At 39.2% G+C, this 18826-nt stretch overlaps 1 protein-coding gene across 1 annotated transcript in view; it reads left to right on the forward strand.

Moving 5' to 3' along the window:
* The first annotated feature begins 186 nt into the window (after nt 1-186).
* The window catches only part of LOC106785721 (transcription factor Ken 2), a 26258-nt gene continuing 7618 nt past the window's right edge, over nt 187-18826 (forward strand). The window contains exon 1 of the mRNA XM_014746406.1: nt 187-4435. Within this exon, the coding sequence (XP_014601892.1) occupies nt 4415-4435 (21 nt within the window). The 5' untranslated portion in view covers nt 187-4414. The remainder of the gene's footprint in view (nt 4436-18826) is intronic.

The following is an 18826-nucleotide window of genomic DNA, read 5'->3' on the forward strand; positions in this document are numbered from 1 at the left end:
CTTTTTGGGTTCGATCTCGAGCGGGGCCCACCTGGCCTCTCTTCTCTTTCACCACCGTCTCTCACCGATAGACGTAACATCGTAGACTTACACCAACGAATAGGTATAGCGTACAATATATGCGTACGTTTGCGCTCATATACATTAGAAGCATTTATTATACATATATAAGAGGACACATAGTAAACGTAGGACTGAACGTAGACGCACACGCGGATAGTTCATTCTTGTCGGATAAGCGCGTCGCGTCGTGTGCCACTACCACCACCACCATCACCATCACCAATTCTACAACGGCGATAGCAGCAGCAGCAGCGGCACCTCCACTACCACTGCACTACCACCACCACGGCTACCACCACCAGCAAGAACAGTGCTAGAAGCAGTGGCAGAGCAAGCACCACCTCCTGTCGAGCGCTCTACCCGCTCTCTCTTTCTCTCTTTCCCTCTCTCCCTCTCTCTCTCTCTCTCTCTCTCTCTCTTTCTACCTCTCTCTCTCTTTCTCTCTCTCTCTCTTTCTTTCTCAACGCTTACCTAGGAGCCGAGCGGATAGAGAAAGAGGGAGGGAGAGCAAGAAAGAGAGAGGAGCCGTACTCTGTTGGTAGAGGGAGAGAGAAAGAGAAAGAGAGTTAGAGAGAGAGATGTAGAGAGCACGAGAGAGGGTCTCGGCTTTGCGCAAAAGTTACGACCGAGCGAGTAGCAGTGAGACACACCGCGGAGACCGGAAGAGATCCTCTCTCCCTAAACAAGTCCTCCTAAAGAAAAAGAAAGAGTGAAGTAAGTTCGTAAGTGCGTGTGTCATACGAAAGGAAAAAGAGTGAGAGAAAGAAAGAGAGAGAGAGGGATCACGCGCGTGAAAACTTCGTCGTCGTCGTCGTCGTCGTCGTCGTCGTCAGCAGCAGCAGCAACAGTACGCGCGTCCTATGATTATATTTTCGCGCGTGCTTGTGCCATTCTCTTCCTCCCGTCTTAACTTGCGACAGGTGACTCCGAGATAGTGTTGTATTAGTAGAGAAAAGTGTGTGCCGTCGTCTATTCGCGTTAACTGTGTGCTGCTACTTGTTTACTATTCTTGTTATTTTTATTTGTCTTGTCTGTTGAAACGGGGAACGAGCGCTTGCTCCCTCGACAAAAAAAAAAAAGAAAAAGGAATATTTATTTCTGTTCGTTTTCATCGTTGTCATCGGTCAGTTAGTTATTCACCATTTGGTAATCCTCGGCACCAAGAGAGCACGTGGATTTGTAAACCGACCGCGAAAAGATCTTGCGTCGTCTATCGTCCAGGGATCTCTACTGATGTGAGCGCGCGAAACTCCTTTCGGAATTGGATGGGCGCGCGTGGTGGACGTATACCACGTGTCAAACAAATCTTTTAAACATACGTACAACTTTGCTGATACATTTCGAAAAATAATTCCCTTTTCTTTTCGAATATTTCGTAATATATTCGTCCGTTTGTTATATTTACATAAAAGAAACACAAGAGGTATGATAAATTGAGAGCAAAATTCGTGACAAGAAAAACTAGTCCATGAAACGAAAAGAAAATAAGAAAAGGATATTCAAGGATTAGAAAAAAGAAGATCGATCGAATAAATACCGAAAGCAAGTGACACGTTAAAAGGAATGAAAGAGTAAAAGGATCTTCGAGGTATAGGGAACAAAGTTATTAGGGCGACAAGGACGAAAGGGGGAAGGGAACAAAAAGGAAATCGCATAAAGGTCATTTACGATCGATTTGACAAAGGACAAGATAAAGGAAGGGGTTTGATTTGGAAACGATCACGAGTAAGAAGAGAAAGGGAATTTTAGTCAAAGAAATACCCCATTATACGGATTAGAAAACAATATCAATGAAAACAAAAATCTGGAGCAGAGTAAACGTTTTCAAAGAATTGAAAGAAGATTCTTAGAAAAAAGGTTGCGTAAAAGGAAGGCAAAATAGAGAGAGAGAAAGTGAAAAATAAACGGGACGAAATAGATTGTGTACAAACGACAAATTGAATTGATCGACAACGGGTAGAAAACAAAAGAGAAAGAGAAAGTCGAATAAATAAAGAAAGAAAGAGGCAGACAGAACGGAATTAAAGAGGGATAATATATTATATATATGTAGTTCAGTTATAGTTTGAAAAAGGTGGAAGAAAGAAGAGCTCCGTCAAAGTTCGAGAATCGAGAGAACACGGTCGTTCTGTGCACGATCGTTCTGTGCACGGTTGTTCTGTGCACGCTCGGGTGCCGCTTACGTAGAGCGCAACGAGCGGCCGCGCGTTGTGTAAGACCTGAAAGTAAAAGTTGAAACCGCCGAGTTCGGCTGGCGCGCGTGCGGAGCGCACCGTCGAGCGCTAAAATCCGATCTCGTGGATCTCTCTCTCTCTCTTTCTCCCATATTTTCCCCCTACCCCCACCCCCGCCAAACGTATTTTTCATCATCGAAAACATCCTCGCCTTCTCTCTCTCTCTCTCTTTCTCTCTCCCTCTCCCTCTTTATTTCATATTCGCACTTTCGAAGAGGTAGGAGGTAGAGGGTTAGCGCGGGTGCGCGCCCCTCACCTCTCAACATTGTTTATTGAGGATACCTGTTTATAGATATCAAGGAAGCTCTTTTGGAAGAATAATACAAATAGAAGAGAAAGAGTAGAAAAGGAATCATCATTGTCATCGCGTTGTGGTGGACGTAGCCTAGCCGTGTCGTTGTCGTTGTCGTTGTCGTTCTCCTCGGTAACGTTGCGTAACGATGCTTCTGGCTCGTTGAGTCGTGAAACGCGGCTGGCGATCCGGTTATTAACGACGTTGCGAGCTCGCTCGCGAAACGGAACGACGAGATCGAGAGAGAGAAAGAGAGGACGAAGAAGGAAAGGAAAAGCAATGGAAATGCTAGGACCGCTTCGCCGGCTCGATGCCGCGAGCCTTTCGAAATGTGAACGTTCAAGGTCAACGATATTTCTTCGGTAACCCTCTCCCCCTCCACCTCCTCCTCCTCCACCTCCTCGTCATCGTCATCGTCATCGTTGTCATCTTCGTCTCTTAGTCCGGGGAGAATAACGTCCCCCGGAGGAGAGTTCTTCTGGTGGCTCGTCTTCTTCTTCCTCCTCCTTTTTCTCCACCTCCTACAAACAGTGCTCAGGCATTGCTTTTACTCGCCGTCTCGTGTACGGGCGGCGCACGAGTAGTCGGCCTGCAGAAGCGTTTCGTAAAAAGGATTACAAAACCAGAAGAGAAAGGAGAAGCGAAGAGAGAGAGAGAGAGAGAGACAGAGAGAGAGAGAGAGAGAGAGAGAGAGAGATAGAAGAAGAAGCAGAGAGAGAGAAAAAGAAAGTTGGTGTAGTAGAAGAGACCTCTCGGCACATCCGGAGAAGCGAGTTCTCCGGAAGAGACGACGACACAGTCCCTGGCAGAGACAAAATAATCAAAAGAAAGAGAGAAATAGGACGGAGCGCGTCCGCGCGTATACGTGACTGTGATAACTTGACAATAAGAGGCCGTTGGTTGGTTCGTTCGATCGGTTGGCGCGCGCGCGCGAGCGGAGACACGCGGCCGCGACGCGGAATTAAAAGTGCACTTAAAAAGGTTAGCGGGATAAAAAAGGCGCGCGCGCGAAAGGATAAGAGAAAGGAATAGGAGTCACCTCCGAGTCCTTGAGAGTACACAACGGGTAAAAGTGCCGGCAGCAGCGTAGCACCGGAGCGGCAGCCGGTTGACCCTGGACGCTCGAGTCCGCGCCGTGCTAGTCCCCGTTCAAACAAACAAGGAAAAAGAAAAAAGGGGGAAAAGAAAAAAAAGGAAAAAGCTTCTCTCCTCGACGAAGACATTTTCGTCGACGTTTCCTCGAACGTGGTCCCCCTAGGATCGATCTTCTCGAGAACACCCGGAAGAGACCGCACGCTACTACGTTACGAGCTTCCAAGCACGTGCTCGCGACCATGAAGAGCCGAGGACCGAGAATAACAGCTGACCGAAGATAACTACCTCCATCCTCGTTTCTATCGTTCTCGTCTTCTTCTATCGTTGCCGATGCCGATGCCGATTTCCTCCCATTTCATCTTCGTACAAACCAAGGAGGAACCATAGGATACAAGTGTTCACAGATTAACGTCCGATTTTTATCGAGTGTGTTTAAGTGACGACGCGGGTGCCAATACGATTCCATGTAAACTGAGTTATTATTCGAGTGATATATCTGTGCGCCCATCAGTATAAAACGGTGTGTTTCAATGTTTCACATCACGTGCCAGCGAGATCGCCGTCATCGTTGTCGTCGTCGTCGTCGTTATTACGAAGCTTGGAGGATGCCTCGAGATTCTTCGAAAGAATCCTGAGGGACGTGAATTTTCGATTCAACCGACCTTAATTCGGATAATTTAGGAACGTTGGCAGTGATCGATCGACAGATCGATCGATCCCCGTCGACAAAATGGAGGACTTACATTGTGAGGTAAGACTTTATCAATTAAATGTCTATACTTTTATTTATTAAGTTGTCCCCCTATTAAAGATAACGATGTTATGTATCGTAAGAAGAAAAATTCTACCTTAAATTCTTACTAAGTGTTATCGAATTTCTGGCAACACGCGTGCGATCATCGATTTGGCAAGAAGAACACGTTACGTGGGCTAAAATATATTTGACGTACCTGATTTACTTCATTTTCTTAGACACAATAGATCGTGCGTTAAATTTTCAAATCTGGTCATCCTAGATTTAACTTGTTTCGCAACGTCATTCGCGCCAAATACGGTGATCGATCTCTTCGCCGAAGGATCTATACCCATTATTTCTTTTTCCCCCGTCCTATTTTTCTCTTTTTTCAATATTTTCACGCCGATCGATTCGACCTTTCGATTTACGATTTTGTTCGCGTGACTATTAAGTCACGCGCGTTAATTCTTACATTTTATGACCCGTTATACGAATCACGTTGCCAATTAATACTGGACGATCGATACGTTAGATTTTTCGTTGCGAGCCGTTAAAAAATTCTTTCGAAGGTAGATCGAAAAACTCACTCGCCGTTTCTTCGATCGATTTGACCGTAGTTGGATAATACTACCATGGGCAGCGTCAACGAAACGACAAATCGTCGTCGAGCCATTGCGGATAATAATAAGGCGATTCGCAAAGCTGGCTCACCGACATTCCGATTTTGTCTCTCTTGGGTTTTAGACTTCGTGTAAATGAAAGAGTAATCCGATCTAATTGTGAGTTAAAACGAAAATGCCGTCTAGAAAACTTATCTCGATTCTTCCTATTGATTGCACAAACAATCGGAAAATAAAAATATGACTGTAATGAAAATAATCATATTCAAAGTAGAATACTGGAATAGAATAATTTTTTATTAATGCATTATTCGTTATAAATATTGAACACGTATCGACAATATTTTTCCCCGGTAATCGATGCTTGTTGAAAACAATATTTAAAATGAAACTCGTCGATATTTAAACCTCGGAAATGAGCTTGATATTTTGTAAGAAAGCTTACCTTTCCTTTTCCTTTTCTTTTCTTGCTTATACTTTGTAATTCATTATATTATTACATTCCGATGGGAATACGAATAAATTTTCTCGGAGAGAAACTTCCGCTTCCCTGTCAATCCCATAGAAAATATAATGGAATAATCATAGAAGATAAGAAAGATAATCTTAACGCATAGAAGTGGCAACGAGTCCCCGTGACTGTACGATAAATAACAATTATCTTCGTATTTTAACGATTCTTCATAAGTTCGTAACAAACAGAGGCGAATGGAAAAATCCTTTCGTGAAAGAATCTACTGGAATATAATATTAGTATATAAAAGAAATCGCGATGGGGTAAAAGTAAAGGACCGTGTTCCCTCTGCGTCAGAATTTCGCAATAAATCGAGCTTTCGAAAGAGCATCGACGTCGACCGATACTACTTTGCCGAGTTATTCCTAACTCTTAGAAATCTTATTATATAAACGCAAGAGTATTTTTGCATCTAATGAATTTCTAAGCGTTCATTCTGTACCTCATGGATTTTTACCCATAGATCTCGTAAGAAATTTTGTTCCTAGTAGGCAGGCGTTCGCGTTACGCGCGTTTCGATGCCAACGGGACAGGAACGTGTGATGCAATAAACCGGATAACGAGAAAAGGAAACGTCTCTAATATCGTAGGTCGAAGTGAAATTTTAATCTACGAGCGTGCAACGAAGTCACGAGACTTCTTCTTCTTCTTCTTGGGCATATAATTCAAGTTCAACCGTGCCCCACGGTTGTCCCCTGTTGTCGTCCCCTCTTCTCGTTCGTATGCATGCATCTTTCTTCTCACTCTCCCCATCTCTCTCTTTTTTATTTTCCCCGCGACAAATTATATCTCATTAATTTTCAATTTCTCTTTACTTTTGATATCCATGAATCTTTTAGCAATTTTAACCTATTCACGTAAGATTTGTATGCATATCCATGTCACGTATTTTTTATGTATCACTTTTTATTTTGTTTGTTTTCTTGCAACGTAATATAATATATATATATATATATAGGATATACGTAATAGTTTTACGTTAAAGTGTGGTGTATAGCTCGTTCTCTATTTCTCTATTTTTTTGTTCCTATACGTTTCTCTCTCTCTCTCTTTCTCCCTCTCTCTTTACATTAAACTTATATACGTGTACGGTTACGTAACATTCCTTTTTATCTTACCATTAGTCAAGAAAGAGAAGAATAAAATAGAAGGCGGTGAGAAAAAAAAAAAAAAGAAAAAAAGAAGATAAGGAGAGAATATAAAAGAGGGTTAAAAAAAAAACAAGGAGGAAAGGAACGGAACGGAACGGCGTGGTCGTCCTCATCATAGTCGACAGCTCTCTCGCAACTATAAGAGAGAAAAAGCGATCTCTAGTCAAGGTCGAGCTCTTTCGCGCGCACGTCTTCGAAAAACCGTCTTTACTTTCGCCATTTCGTATTCACCTGGGCATTATCTCCCACCCTCGTCAATGCATACAGAGAATTGCATCCACACTCTCGTCATCTTCTTCTTCGTCGTCGACGATCGGTTGCAAATGAAAATCGCGATTGGATTCGAAAAGGTGAACAGGTCGAAATTCCGAGTTAACGTTAACTCTTTTTCTATTTTTCTTTTTTTTTTTCTATTTTTGTTTCCTTTTCTTTTTTTCTACCCACCTATATTTTTTTCTCTTATATTATTTCAACTCTGTGTCTTCTTCTCTTTTAAAATATATTATCTTGATTATATGGCAACTCGAAAAAAGGAATTTGTCCAGTGTGAACTCTTTCACGATATCTTTTTTTCATCTTGATCTTTCATCTTTTTCTTTTTTTTTTCTTTTCGAAAAAACCAACTTGTCCTCGCGTGAACGATAATTAATTTCCTATTTTATTACAACGCGGTTTTTCTTCGAACGTTCTTGTATATATAGGATAGTCGATACAAGATTTATTAGATATTAGCTATCTAAATAGCGAGATATACCAAAGAAAGAAGAAACGAGTCTCGTGAGAAAAAGAGTATGAATTTGGCCGTCCACCTTCGATTCGGTTAGATGGATAGAAAGTTATGCAGTTGGAACGTGAAATGCCACGTGATTTTGTAATCATACTCAAAGGCCGCGAACGAATAAATAGTCATGAACGAACGACAACAACGATGACTACTCATCGCGTAGATGACTTTTGAATTTTTAATAGAAAGAAAAGAAAGGAAAAAATAGAGAAACAAAAAAAAAAGAAAAAGGTTTGAAATAATTGTTTGATCGAGATATCGAGTTGGATGGAGCAACTATCGATGAAGATAATAAAAAGGATCCGTCGTAAATAAAAACTTCTCGTCTTCGCTCGAACGATTTTTCATCCTCGAGTTTTCTTATTTTCCTAATCGTTCCAATCGCTAGCATACAACCTTGATATTTGATTATATAACACACTTCCTATAAAGAGTATACGCTTGGCAATATAAATGTGTGTATAAAATAATAGTTATTTTATATGGGTAAGAAAAATTCAGTACACACGCACTCCCTCCATAGGTTTATCATTTTCTTCTCATTTCTCACATTGTCGTTTATTTTATTTAATAAGAACGAATCAAACGCGGTGATAGAATAATATTTTACGATGAATATATTTGTCTGATCTGAGCGATGACAAATTTTGATTAACTCGTGAAATATTTTAGCAAAACGAGTCATTAATTTGTATATACATTGATATGACAAAGTTAAACGTCTTGCTTACTTTCGAATAATCAATATTGGCTTTGATTAATGAACGTTTTGCGCCAAGTGCCAAATTTTCTTTCGTATAATCGAATACGAATAATGTAGTTATAAGATTTGGAAGGCAATGAAAGAGAAAATTGTTCGGCATTTAAGAGTGATCTTAAAGAATAGAACGTCATGGAAAAGTTAAATCGTAATTCGTTAAAGCCAAGGAAAGCATCATCGAGTGCATCGTCTTGGAACTAGTAGAAGCGTGGAAATCGATCTTGAATCACGTCCAATTGAGCGTACCCTTTACGTAAGTCCAATTTAATGGCGCTTCTTGCTATCTAACTCGCGCCGTTTCTTCGAATAATTTTCTGCTTTGGCTTGAAAGGATATCCTGATCGGTCGGAGCTGATCGGTCGGAGCAGATCGGCAAAAGAAAAGTCTCCCTTGCTCGTCGCTGAGAGATTAACGATTGAACCAACGGAGAAGAAACGATCGGAAGGGAAAAGTTAGTTAGAAAAAAGTTCCTTCCTGGAAGTTGGCTTGCTTGCGTGTTACCTTTCATTCCATAAGCTCGATCCCGGAGCGTGCAAGTTACGCGCGTTACGCGCGTTACGCGATAATCGTTCAAACGAGTTGTCACGATCTCTTGCATTCTTTATTTGGGTCACAGCCAAAGAGGAGGTTAAGAACCGGGATTACATCCCTACCAGACTCGACTCCTCCTCCTCCTCCTCCTCCTCCTCGCGGCGTCTACTACGATAAACAACGCACGAGTATAACAACTTTGCGTATTAACTAACTCGAATCTTTGCGATCATTCTTTACGCTAGCGTTGTCGCCACCTGACGATGGATGTGTATACGTCTGATGAGTAAATCTCGATTAAAGATTTTGTTCATAGGAACGCAAAACGCTAAATTCTCGCCTCGTCTAAATTTAGATAAGAATTTATGTGTTCACTAATGATAGTAGTCGATTATCGTGCCGCGATGCCATTAACGTAGGTATTACAAGATAACCGTAATCAGAGTGCTCGGATAAGTGACGTATATCCAGTATTACTACATACGAGTATAATACGTAAATGCGAGAGTACACGTGTGCGTTTGTTTATATGTGTCATGTACGATGTGCGTATACAAATAAATACGTAAGCGAGCTCATCGCTTTGCTAGATCGCTCTCTCGTGTTTGTGCCATTCGAGTCTCCAAGTACTATATCGAGTTTATGAATGAACGCTCCCGAAGCCATAAAAATAGCCGATGCCTGCCTGGTTCGAGTCGACGATATCGCGAATTACTTTAAATTCGCAATTCGCGGTTCTCTATTCTTTTCCTTCTCTTCTTCAAAAATAATCTTTGATAACTGTCTGGGTTTCTCTAACTATTTTTCTCTTTCTGTAGATAATTAATTAAATTAACATACAACGCGATTATCGAGTTCTTTTTTCTTGAAGTCACAAATCTTCTATACTTCAGTTTACGAATTGGGAAAATTAATGGCAACATTCTGTTCGGAATATTTTAGTCTTTTTCTAAAATATTTGCACTAAACATTGGATTTATTTGAATAGTTACTTTCTTTTTTTCTTTTCTACAAATATTATATATCTACTGTATCGCCCGTTATACAGAAATAATCTTGTCGTGAATTCTGTCAGCTTCTCACGCACGTATCTTTATTTTTATTTATTATAAATTCTAAGTAATGTGTAGACAGTATTCTAATCTAATCTTCTTACAATTATAATTCTATTTTATGTGGCTTTTTTAAATATAGGAAATATCTTTTACATTGCGGCGCATTCCGTTTTCTTTTTTATATTACACGTTCCGTTTTTTTGTCAGTTTGTTGCAACGGTTTTATTATTATATAATAACGCTTACCTTCCTTTTTTTCTATTGTTTATTATTATTATTATTATTATGTCTTATTATTTTATTTGATGTAACTTAATGATTTCCTATACTCTATAAAGAACATATATTATATATATATATAGATAATAAATTGTGCTCCCTCTCACGATGCGACGTTTGCGCGAAAAGATATACTTATATATATATATATATAAATAAGTAAGAAAGAAAAGAGAGAGAAAGAAAGGGTAAAACTCGCTAAATGAAGTTGCAATTAAGAGAACTAAAAGCTACGTCGGCGACTATACTTCTCAAGGCCTCGGCCCGCGGCGAAGCGTACTTCCGCTTCTGATTAGTTTCCTCTTTTCCCACATCGTTCCTCCATTCCTCCCACTGTACGTCTCACGGGCTCCCTTCTCTCCCTTTTTCCCGTTTTTTTTTCTTTTTTCCTCGTTTTCCCTGCCCCGCGTTTCCCCTTCGAATCCACTCTTCTTTCTTTCATTCTTTCTCTCTCTCTCTCTCTTTCTCTCCCCCTGTTCTATCTGTTTTTCTATCTCTTTCTCTCTTTTCTTTATCTCCTGCAGTCTTATCTCCCACCGTGGGAATCTGCGCGTGCAATTTGCACCGTGAGCTCGACGAAGAGGAAGTTCTCTATTCCCATTCCTGTTCTTGCACGTTTTTTTTTTTTTTATTTTGCGAATCTCTCGATGAACACGACGTTCGATGCATTTCTTCCTCTCTCTCTCTCTCTCTCTCTCTCTATCTCTATCTCTCTCTCTCTCTGTTTCTATCATACCCATCTGCATTTCTTTTCCGATAATGTTTGCTTCTTTGTATGTAATGCAACTTTCTAATTGCATTCAAGGACATCACATTTGTAAATACCTTTAAGTTTATTCGCCAACGTATACGTCGTTTTTATGTATTTCTATTCGCGTATACATTCATTTTTATGGTAAATACATTAATTTTTTTTTCATTTAATGAATATATTATAATTGTATAGAGATCGGTATACATTTGCAGATAATGTTTATTTTGTTTTGTCGAACGCAATATTAAGAAAATAATTGGAAAAGAGATGGAAAATGAAAATGTTTTACTCTAAATATTATATATATATATATAAGAGTATTATATGTTATGTGTTTTTTTTCACGCTAGACAAGAAGAATGTTAAGAATTGTGTAACACCGTAAGGCTATTAAAAGGCGTCGGCGTTCTATTCCTGGTTTAGAAACGGCACTACCGTCTCGAACCACGTATTCCTCGTGTTCGCGGCCAGTAAATTATTGTGTCACCGAAGAATCGATCGAGTGATTTTAATGGGATAGGCGAAAATGTTCCACTCACGGTAGATATACTTTCACTTGCCACCGAGAAATAAAAAGATCAAGAGAAAGAGAAAGAGGAAGATAGATAAAGAGATAGATGAATAGATAGATAAATAGATAAATAAATAAAAAGGGAGAGAGAAAGAGAGAGGCTCACCGAATTGGAATCGATTGCGTAGCTCGATGAAATTTCTTACGATTGTACGAAATGCGACGTTGGTTCTCCACCTTTTCTTTTTTTCTTTCTCTTTCTCATATCAATCGAACGGCGGCCACGTTTCTTACTTCGTAACTTGGAAAGGCAAAAAATAAAGGACAAACTCTAATCGCTTTTTCGTTTAACGCGATATGCACAAAAAAAAAGAATTACAATTTAATAAATAGTTCTAAATAGCTAATTAATTATCCCAGGTTGATCCTCGTTTGTACGATCGTTAAATATATATCATCGCAATCAATGGGGAAGGTGGGGGGGGGGAGAAGAACTCGCGCAAAGTACGTTTAGCCTTTTTCTTCGATCGAAATCGAGCCGTCCGACCTCTCCTGCATTGCGAAGCTTCTGCTGCCTCCTGACATTTTCTCTTTCTCTGTCTTTCATAGGATACCAAAGTACGTAATCTTAGTTTGTAAGTTAAAGGCGAGAGAGGAAGGAAAAAGTGACGAAGCAATCAAAGTATCGACGAAAAGATTAGTAATTCGTAGCACGAAAAGAAAGAAGATCGCTCGTTTGCGTCTAACATCTCATTACCTTTTTTCTAGCCCCCCAACCCTCTCCCTCCCTCTCTCCCTCTCTCTCTCTCTCTCTCTCTCTGTTTCTTTTCGGTCGCCATAATAGGAAAAGAAACACGGTCTCCGGTGGTATTTTCCTTCGTTTCTGGCCCGTTCTGGCTCGCGTGGCAATTGTAAATCTTGAGAGTGCTGGGCCGGCTATAAGTCGAGTATATATACACTTATATATGTACGAAGCGGAGTAAGAGCCGAGTAAGAGAGCGACAAGGTGTATATACTTCTACCTCCGGCAACCCTTTCTACCTTCCCTTTCACTTTCATCTATCGCTGACTCGCGTTTACAACTCTCCATCCGACGGCTACAATTCGCCCGTTCCTCGTTTCTTCCTTCGCAAGCTGTGTGTTCGCTCGTCTCTTACACCTTTATACTATTTCATGCATGGGGATATTTGAGTAGTTTGTTAATGGCGAGAAAATGTCATGCGTTCTCGTTCGTATTGAACGTAATATAATTAATGTTTCTAACCTAACGTTACAAATTGATCAAACAAAACTAATCGTTTCACCCAAATGAATATTTATAAAAACAATTCATGCGTATATAATCGAATTGTTCTTTTGAATGATGCAACTGTTACAAAGGGTTCGTAAATCAACAAAGTTTCTTTGAATACTCTTTTACAGTTGAATCCTATTGTTAAATAAGAGAAATATATTTTAGAGAAAATGAGAATATCTTCGCCTAGGTCATTTACCCGTTTACAAATAGTCCAGAATAGAAAATGAGAGCATTTTGGGAGGAATAATTAGATTTGTTACGGTTGAGAATACAATGCGAATTGTATCTCTAAAGAGTTACGAATGACCCTGGGTCCCAGGGATCTCGACCCCTTCCTGATAGTGAAAGTGTTCCACTTTTACCTTTGCCTCGAAATTCCTGAATAAATTTTGAAGGAAAAATCTTTGTTGTTCTTATTCAAATGTTAGAAATATTATCCAATTTTGAATTTCGATTCTTTCTTTGTAGAAAAATGAATGCTTCTGGTACACGTACCTAAATAATATTTTGCCTCGGTCGTTTTCACATCACACAGACACACGCATGCACGTACGTATTTACGCACACAGATCCACGAAGACGCAATAAGAGTTAGTCGGAACTTTCTTGTGTTACTTAGGTACGTGCGTGCGCGCGTACCTAACCGACCAACATCGACGTTGACGACGTAATTTCTCCTTCGGCATTGTTACTCCAAACGATCTCTCGCAATCGTCCTCTCTCCCCTCTTGTGACATACGCTAATCATTCATCCCGGGCGCTCGGTTACGTCGCGTGGTGGAACGAACGACCTAAATAATCATTTTTCGATCATTTCTTCCTTCCTTATTCTTCCCGAAAATGTTTCATTCCAAATTATAACATATGAATCGTCAGAAACACAGTCGATTACAATCTACCAACCGTGTCATACATTTTTTCATGTATTTTTTTACATTCGCGTCCATAATTACAATGAAATCTTAAATTTAAATCAAATCTTCTAGACAATTTTGTATTTATCGCTCGACAACTCGACGTAGAATCGTTAATTGACATAATATCACCGATTATGGTAGCTCGATATCGAATCGCGTTAGATACGTTTGTTTTTATACGCGTAATTTGTATTTATGTCATTTGATCATTTAAATGACGACAAAATCGTGAAAGATATGAAAGAGATGATTTCTTGTTTTTTTTTTTTTTTTTTTTTTTTTTTTTTTTTTTTTTTTTTAAATGAAAGGAGACATCAAAATAAGTTACGAAGGGAAATTTCGAAGACGTGTATTAATATCTGTGTGCAACGTGCATATACATGTTTCTCTAACTCGCTACGTGCATAAGGGAACGAACACGCACGACACCACGACCGGTCCCCACCCACACCCACAATGTGAGATCATTGAGATTACGTAAGTGTCTAGAACACGCCGTGGACGCGTATAAAAGTATCATGTAGCAGTGTAGCAGTGCACACCCTCTCTAAACTAGAGCCTTCGGTGCTCGCTTCACGTCTCATTCTTTCATTTACCGAGAATAGAAGATGGACCTTACAGAATGAACATCCTTTTTTCTTTTTCCCCAAAGAAAAAATCGGACAAAATCTTAAAAATGTCTTTCAATTCGTACACTACACACTCTGGTCTTCATATTATCAGGGTCGAGAAAAAAATGAAATATAACTAATTAAATGTAACAAGTGTTGTGAAAGAAAATGTGTGTACAAAACGTTACGTAAATAAGTAAAAGAAGAAAGAAGAAAGTTTTTGGCCTTTTCGACTCTCCTTATCTGGTCTCTTTATCAAAAAAAAAAGAGTAAAAATGAGTGGGAGAGTGCGATTAGCACGTAAGGTCGGTGGGTAAGATAATCGCTTGAGCGTTATTGAACGCAGAAAAGAAGAAAAGTAGTTTACACCGTTCGCATTATTTTCACCAAGGCGATCATATCGATGGCTGTCGACTTGAAACTCACTGATCGAGGACGAACGTAACGATGCAATCGTAATATGGTCGGCATGTAGAAGAGAACGATTCAATACAGTTGGTCGAACAAAATCTGGAACGAAATTGGCAGTTTTTTTTTGTTTACCCATTGCTATCCGAACTATAGCATCTTTCGATTCTAATTAATATGTTTTACAATGAATAAAAAAACATGAATGCATATATTCAAATAATATGTATATAATACATATTTTATTTTGATAGCGATGAAATTATGAATCATTCGTTCTTCCTCTATAAGGATTACATATAGCTGTTGTTTATTCGCGCTCGGTTGCTCGCGACTGTATCACTAAACGACGATTTCCGACGAGTTACATCGGTTTTTTCAAAGCGTTATGCAATCGACTCGATCCTTCCTACCTGTCCCGTTCTTACCTGCGAATCCTGTTACGGTGACGGTGCAGAGAAAACACGCGCTAACTCTCGATACGACGATTATTAACGCGGGAATGATGATTTTTCCTATCATATATCGCCAAGCTAGCTACTTTTATCCTCGATAAGAAAACATCCTCGTTTTTTCTTATTACTTATCGATACATACGTTTCCAATCGATTACGAAGATTCTCTACAACAGAACTATGATTTTTTCCCCCTTTGATCGTTACGTTCAATGTTTCACGACAATCGGTTTATAAGATTCTTTGTTTTATTTTCATGAAGTGTATAATATATTTTTGTAGACAATTACAATTATTCTAATATAACGCGAAGGATTAAATCGTAATAAATGAAAATCTATGATGGCACAGGTGTTTTAGGTTTAAGACGGAAAAGCGAAAATAATCCAAGGTCGAGGCAAGTAATTGTATCGTCTGTTTCGTTATGTTATTGACGAAAGCCTCGTTAGCGCAGAGCTAGCATAGTTGGATAAACGAGTGCGGAATGAATAGAATCGATAATGGCCTTGTACAATTAATCGATGCTTGGCATCGATAGATACGGCGACGTTGATGCATCTGTATAATTAGAATAGTTTTTTTTTTTTTTCTTTTCCTCCAACTCTTTCGCTTTCTTTTTTCCTATCTTTTTACAAAGAACATTCGTTCATTTAAGAATATTTTCAATATAAAATGAGACTTGTTTTGACGTGCAACATAACAATATTTTTAGCATATCGAATACATTTTCCTAGGTCGATAAAAAAGAATTCTTTGTATTGTGGAACGCGTTTATAAAGAAATTAGAGCGTCATATGAAATATGCGAAGAATTTATTGTGTAGCTGCTTGATTGCTCCACATTTACTGAAAAGAGAGTACGGAGCAAAAAAAAATATATATATATATATAAATATATGCGTATAGTAGTAGCTTTTAACGTATTAACATTTTTATAATAGTAATTCCTTTCTATTTTGATTATTTTTAAATTAGTTCCTTTTTTGTAACAACTTTCTAAAATTATTAACGCAGTAATAATAATTTTGAGAATTCTCTTTCCACGTTGCTCGTTCTTAGCGTCCAAGTCGCTCGCTAATGACTTTTGTAATTAATTCAATGAGATAAACAAAAAAGACAGAAAAAGAAAGAAACGGAAAAAATAAAAAAGTGTGCGTGCGTGTGTGTTTTTTTTTTAATGAAGAGATTGGTATATAATCAATCGCATCTTTAACATTGTTTTCACCTCTGACTCAATTTATTACGAGAGAGGAAAGATTCTTCGCGAGAGTAGCGGGACGATGAAACGAAAAAAAGAGAAAGAGAAAGAGAAAAAGAGAAAAAATAAAGAGAAAAGAATAATGAAACGCATATAGTAGCGGTAATAGGTTTCTCGCGAAGCGGTTGGTCATCGCTCGACGTTCCTCGTTTCCGCCTGACTCATATTATGTGTGTGTGCAAGGCCAAGCCAAAAGTAGTGGTCTTGACTTTATTAAAACGCGCTGGCATCGTTGCCGTCAACAGAGATAAACATAAACTATGAAAGAAAGAGGTCAACTTAGCCTAATGCTTCAAAAGAATCCACCTATGTGGATAACATTAGACAGGTTTTCTTTGCCGTACAGAAAAATATCGTGTGCAACAAATCATATACATATTTTCCGAGAGTAAAAATGAAAAAGAAAAAAAAGAAAAGAAAAATAATAAAAATTAAGAATAGAAGTATTAACAAATTGTTAATTCAGTTTCACTAACCACCAGTTGTTAATCGTGTATCAATAATAGATGTGTGAATAATAATGAAAACCAATAAACGTTGCTTTGTTTTTTGCGAATTAAAAAGAAACGAATAATTAAATATCGAACGGAATTTGATAAAAAGAAAATCAAAAATGAAGTAACGGTTGACACGATACGACCGGTACCACAGATGATACAAAATATGTAACGAAAGTACTCGACTTGAGTGAACGATCATAGTACAACTGATGACTAAATAATAGAAATATAGAAAGATAAAAGGACAGAGAAAGAGGGCAGTTGGAAGAATGCACGCATGCGGACAAAGCGTGGGCGTATGTAGATCTTTAAGTAGTGAAAGGTCATTCATTTTAACAATCCCAGCAGCTATCGGATCTTTAGTAGCTTGATGATTAACCCACGCAGTATCTCTTTCTCTCTCATTTTCGAAAAAATACTATCACTTAATTGGCAAATAAGCGAAGAAGAGAACAACGAGCACGTAAATGCATACGTATGTTGTTTCGATTAGATTCTTCTACCTCTTAAGAAGCCTTGACAACGATCACGACGACAGACCGTCGTTTTTGAGAACAAGAATGCCCTTTGGAAGAAATACGCGGAGACGTCTCGTCGTTCCTTCGAAAAAGAAAGACAGAGAGAGAGAAAGAGAGAAACGAACGTTCGTTACGTAACAGAATGTAAGTAGAATCGTCGTGTACCAGCACATAAAGGCTATTACGAAGAGAAAGAGAGAGAGAGAGAAAAAATGAATGTCTGTTTCTATGTAGATGAGAGAAAGAGAGTGACATTGTTATTTGCGTTGTACGCAACATGCACGTTAATACCTATATATATATTCTCTTAAAATACTCAAAAGAAGTAAAGTTCTCGTCAAAGTAGACACTTTCTCGCGCGGTTCTAAAGTGCGTTAATTTTCGGTTAGTCGTGCGCGTTAGATATTCGATAATTGAAAAAAATAATAAAAATAATAGTTGGAAAAAAAAGAGAGGGAATAGAAAGCATGCGCGGTACATGCGAACATGCCCTTCGGATTCGCGATGATGGAGGAGCATCTATTAGAAGAGTCGATTGTTCTTATATCTTATATAATGAATGGATCATGTAACTAGTCGCTTCGTAGACTTGCTTTGTGGAGCGAACGATGAGGATAGGCGGGTTTGAAGAGAGAAAGAGAAAGAGAAAGAGAAAGAGAAAGAGAGAGAGTGGATACGTTCGCGCACGAATCGAGCCTCTACTCTACGAACGTACCTGTCGCGAGGATGTGTGCGCAAACGTACCAGTTAGAGAGAAAAAGAGAATGAAAGAGACTAGCTCGAGGTGGTTGTGTATGTAAGTAAGTACGGCTGAAAAGGCTTTTTACTTTCTGGCCTTGAACGAAATGTATCCGGTGACTCGACATCGTCGTTGAATTTAATCGCTCACCAAGAATACGCGCTTTATATGTATGCATACATGCGTACACGTGTATGCGTATACTCTTCTAGTCGTCGTCGTCTTCGTCGTCGTCGTTGTTGTGACGTATCTTCTGCGCCATATTTTTTTTCCCTTTTCTTTTGATAGCTTTTCTTTTTCTTCTCGGGATCAGCAGTCGCGTTTCTCGTAGAACAGCAATACACGCGCACACGAACACGCACAGAGGGGAGTGAGTGATTTGTCTTCGTTATCGGGTGCGTTCGTCGAAACGAATCAACGGATAGTAGCCAGACGAGACTTGGTCCGCGTGCAGGTAATGCGACACCGTGACGTTCGAATTTTCATATCTCCCGCGCGCGGTTTTCAGGACAACTATGTGGCCAGATTATATTACGATTTCTCGAAGGCCTTACATAAAACTGTTGGTAAAAGACGACGACGGTATGTGTATACGGTTCGCGTTCAATGTGCATATATGTCTCTATCGATGTACGTCTCTCTCTCTCTCTCTCTTTCTTTCTCTTTCTCTCTCTATGCGTATTGTATAGACGAATGTGCGTAGAAAGAGAGAGAGAGAGAGAGCGACTCACGATCCGATGAAAGA

The sequence above is a fragment of the Polistes canadensis genome, unplaced genomic scaffold (assembly GCF_001313835.1).
Source record: "Polistes canadensis isolate GaletaPanama2010 unplaced genomic scaffold, ASM131383v1 scaffold_55, whole genome shotgun sequence".
In the NCBI taxonomy this organism is placed as follows: Eukaryota; Metazoa; Arthropoda; class Insecta; order Hymenoptera; family Vespidae; genus Polistes; species Polistes canadensis.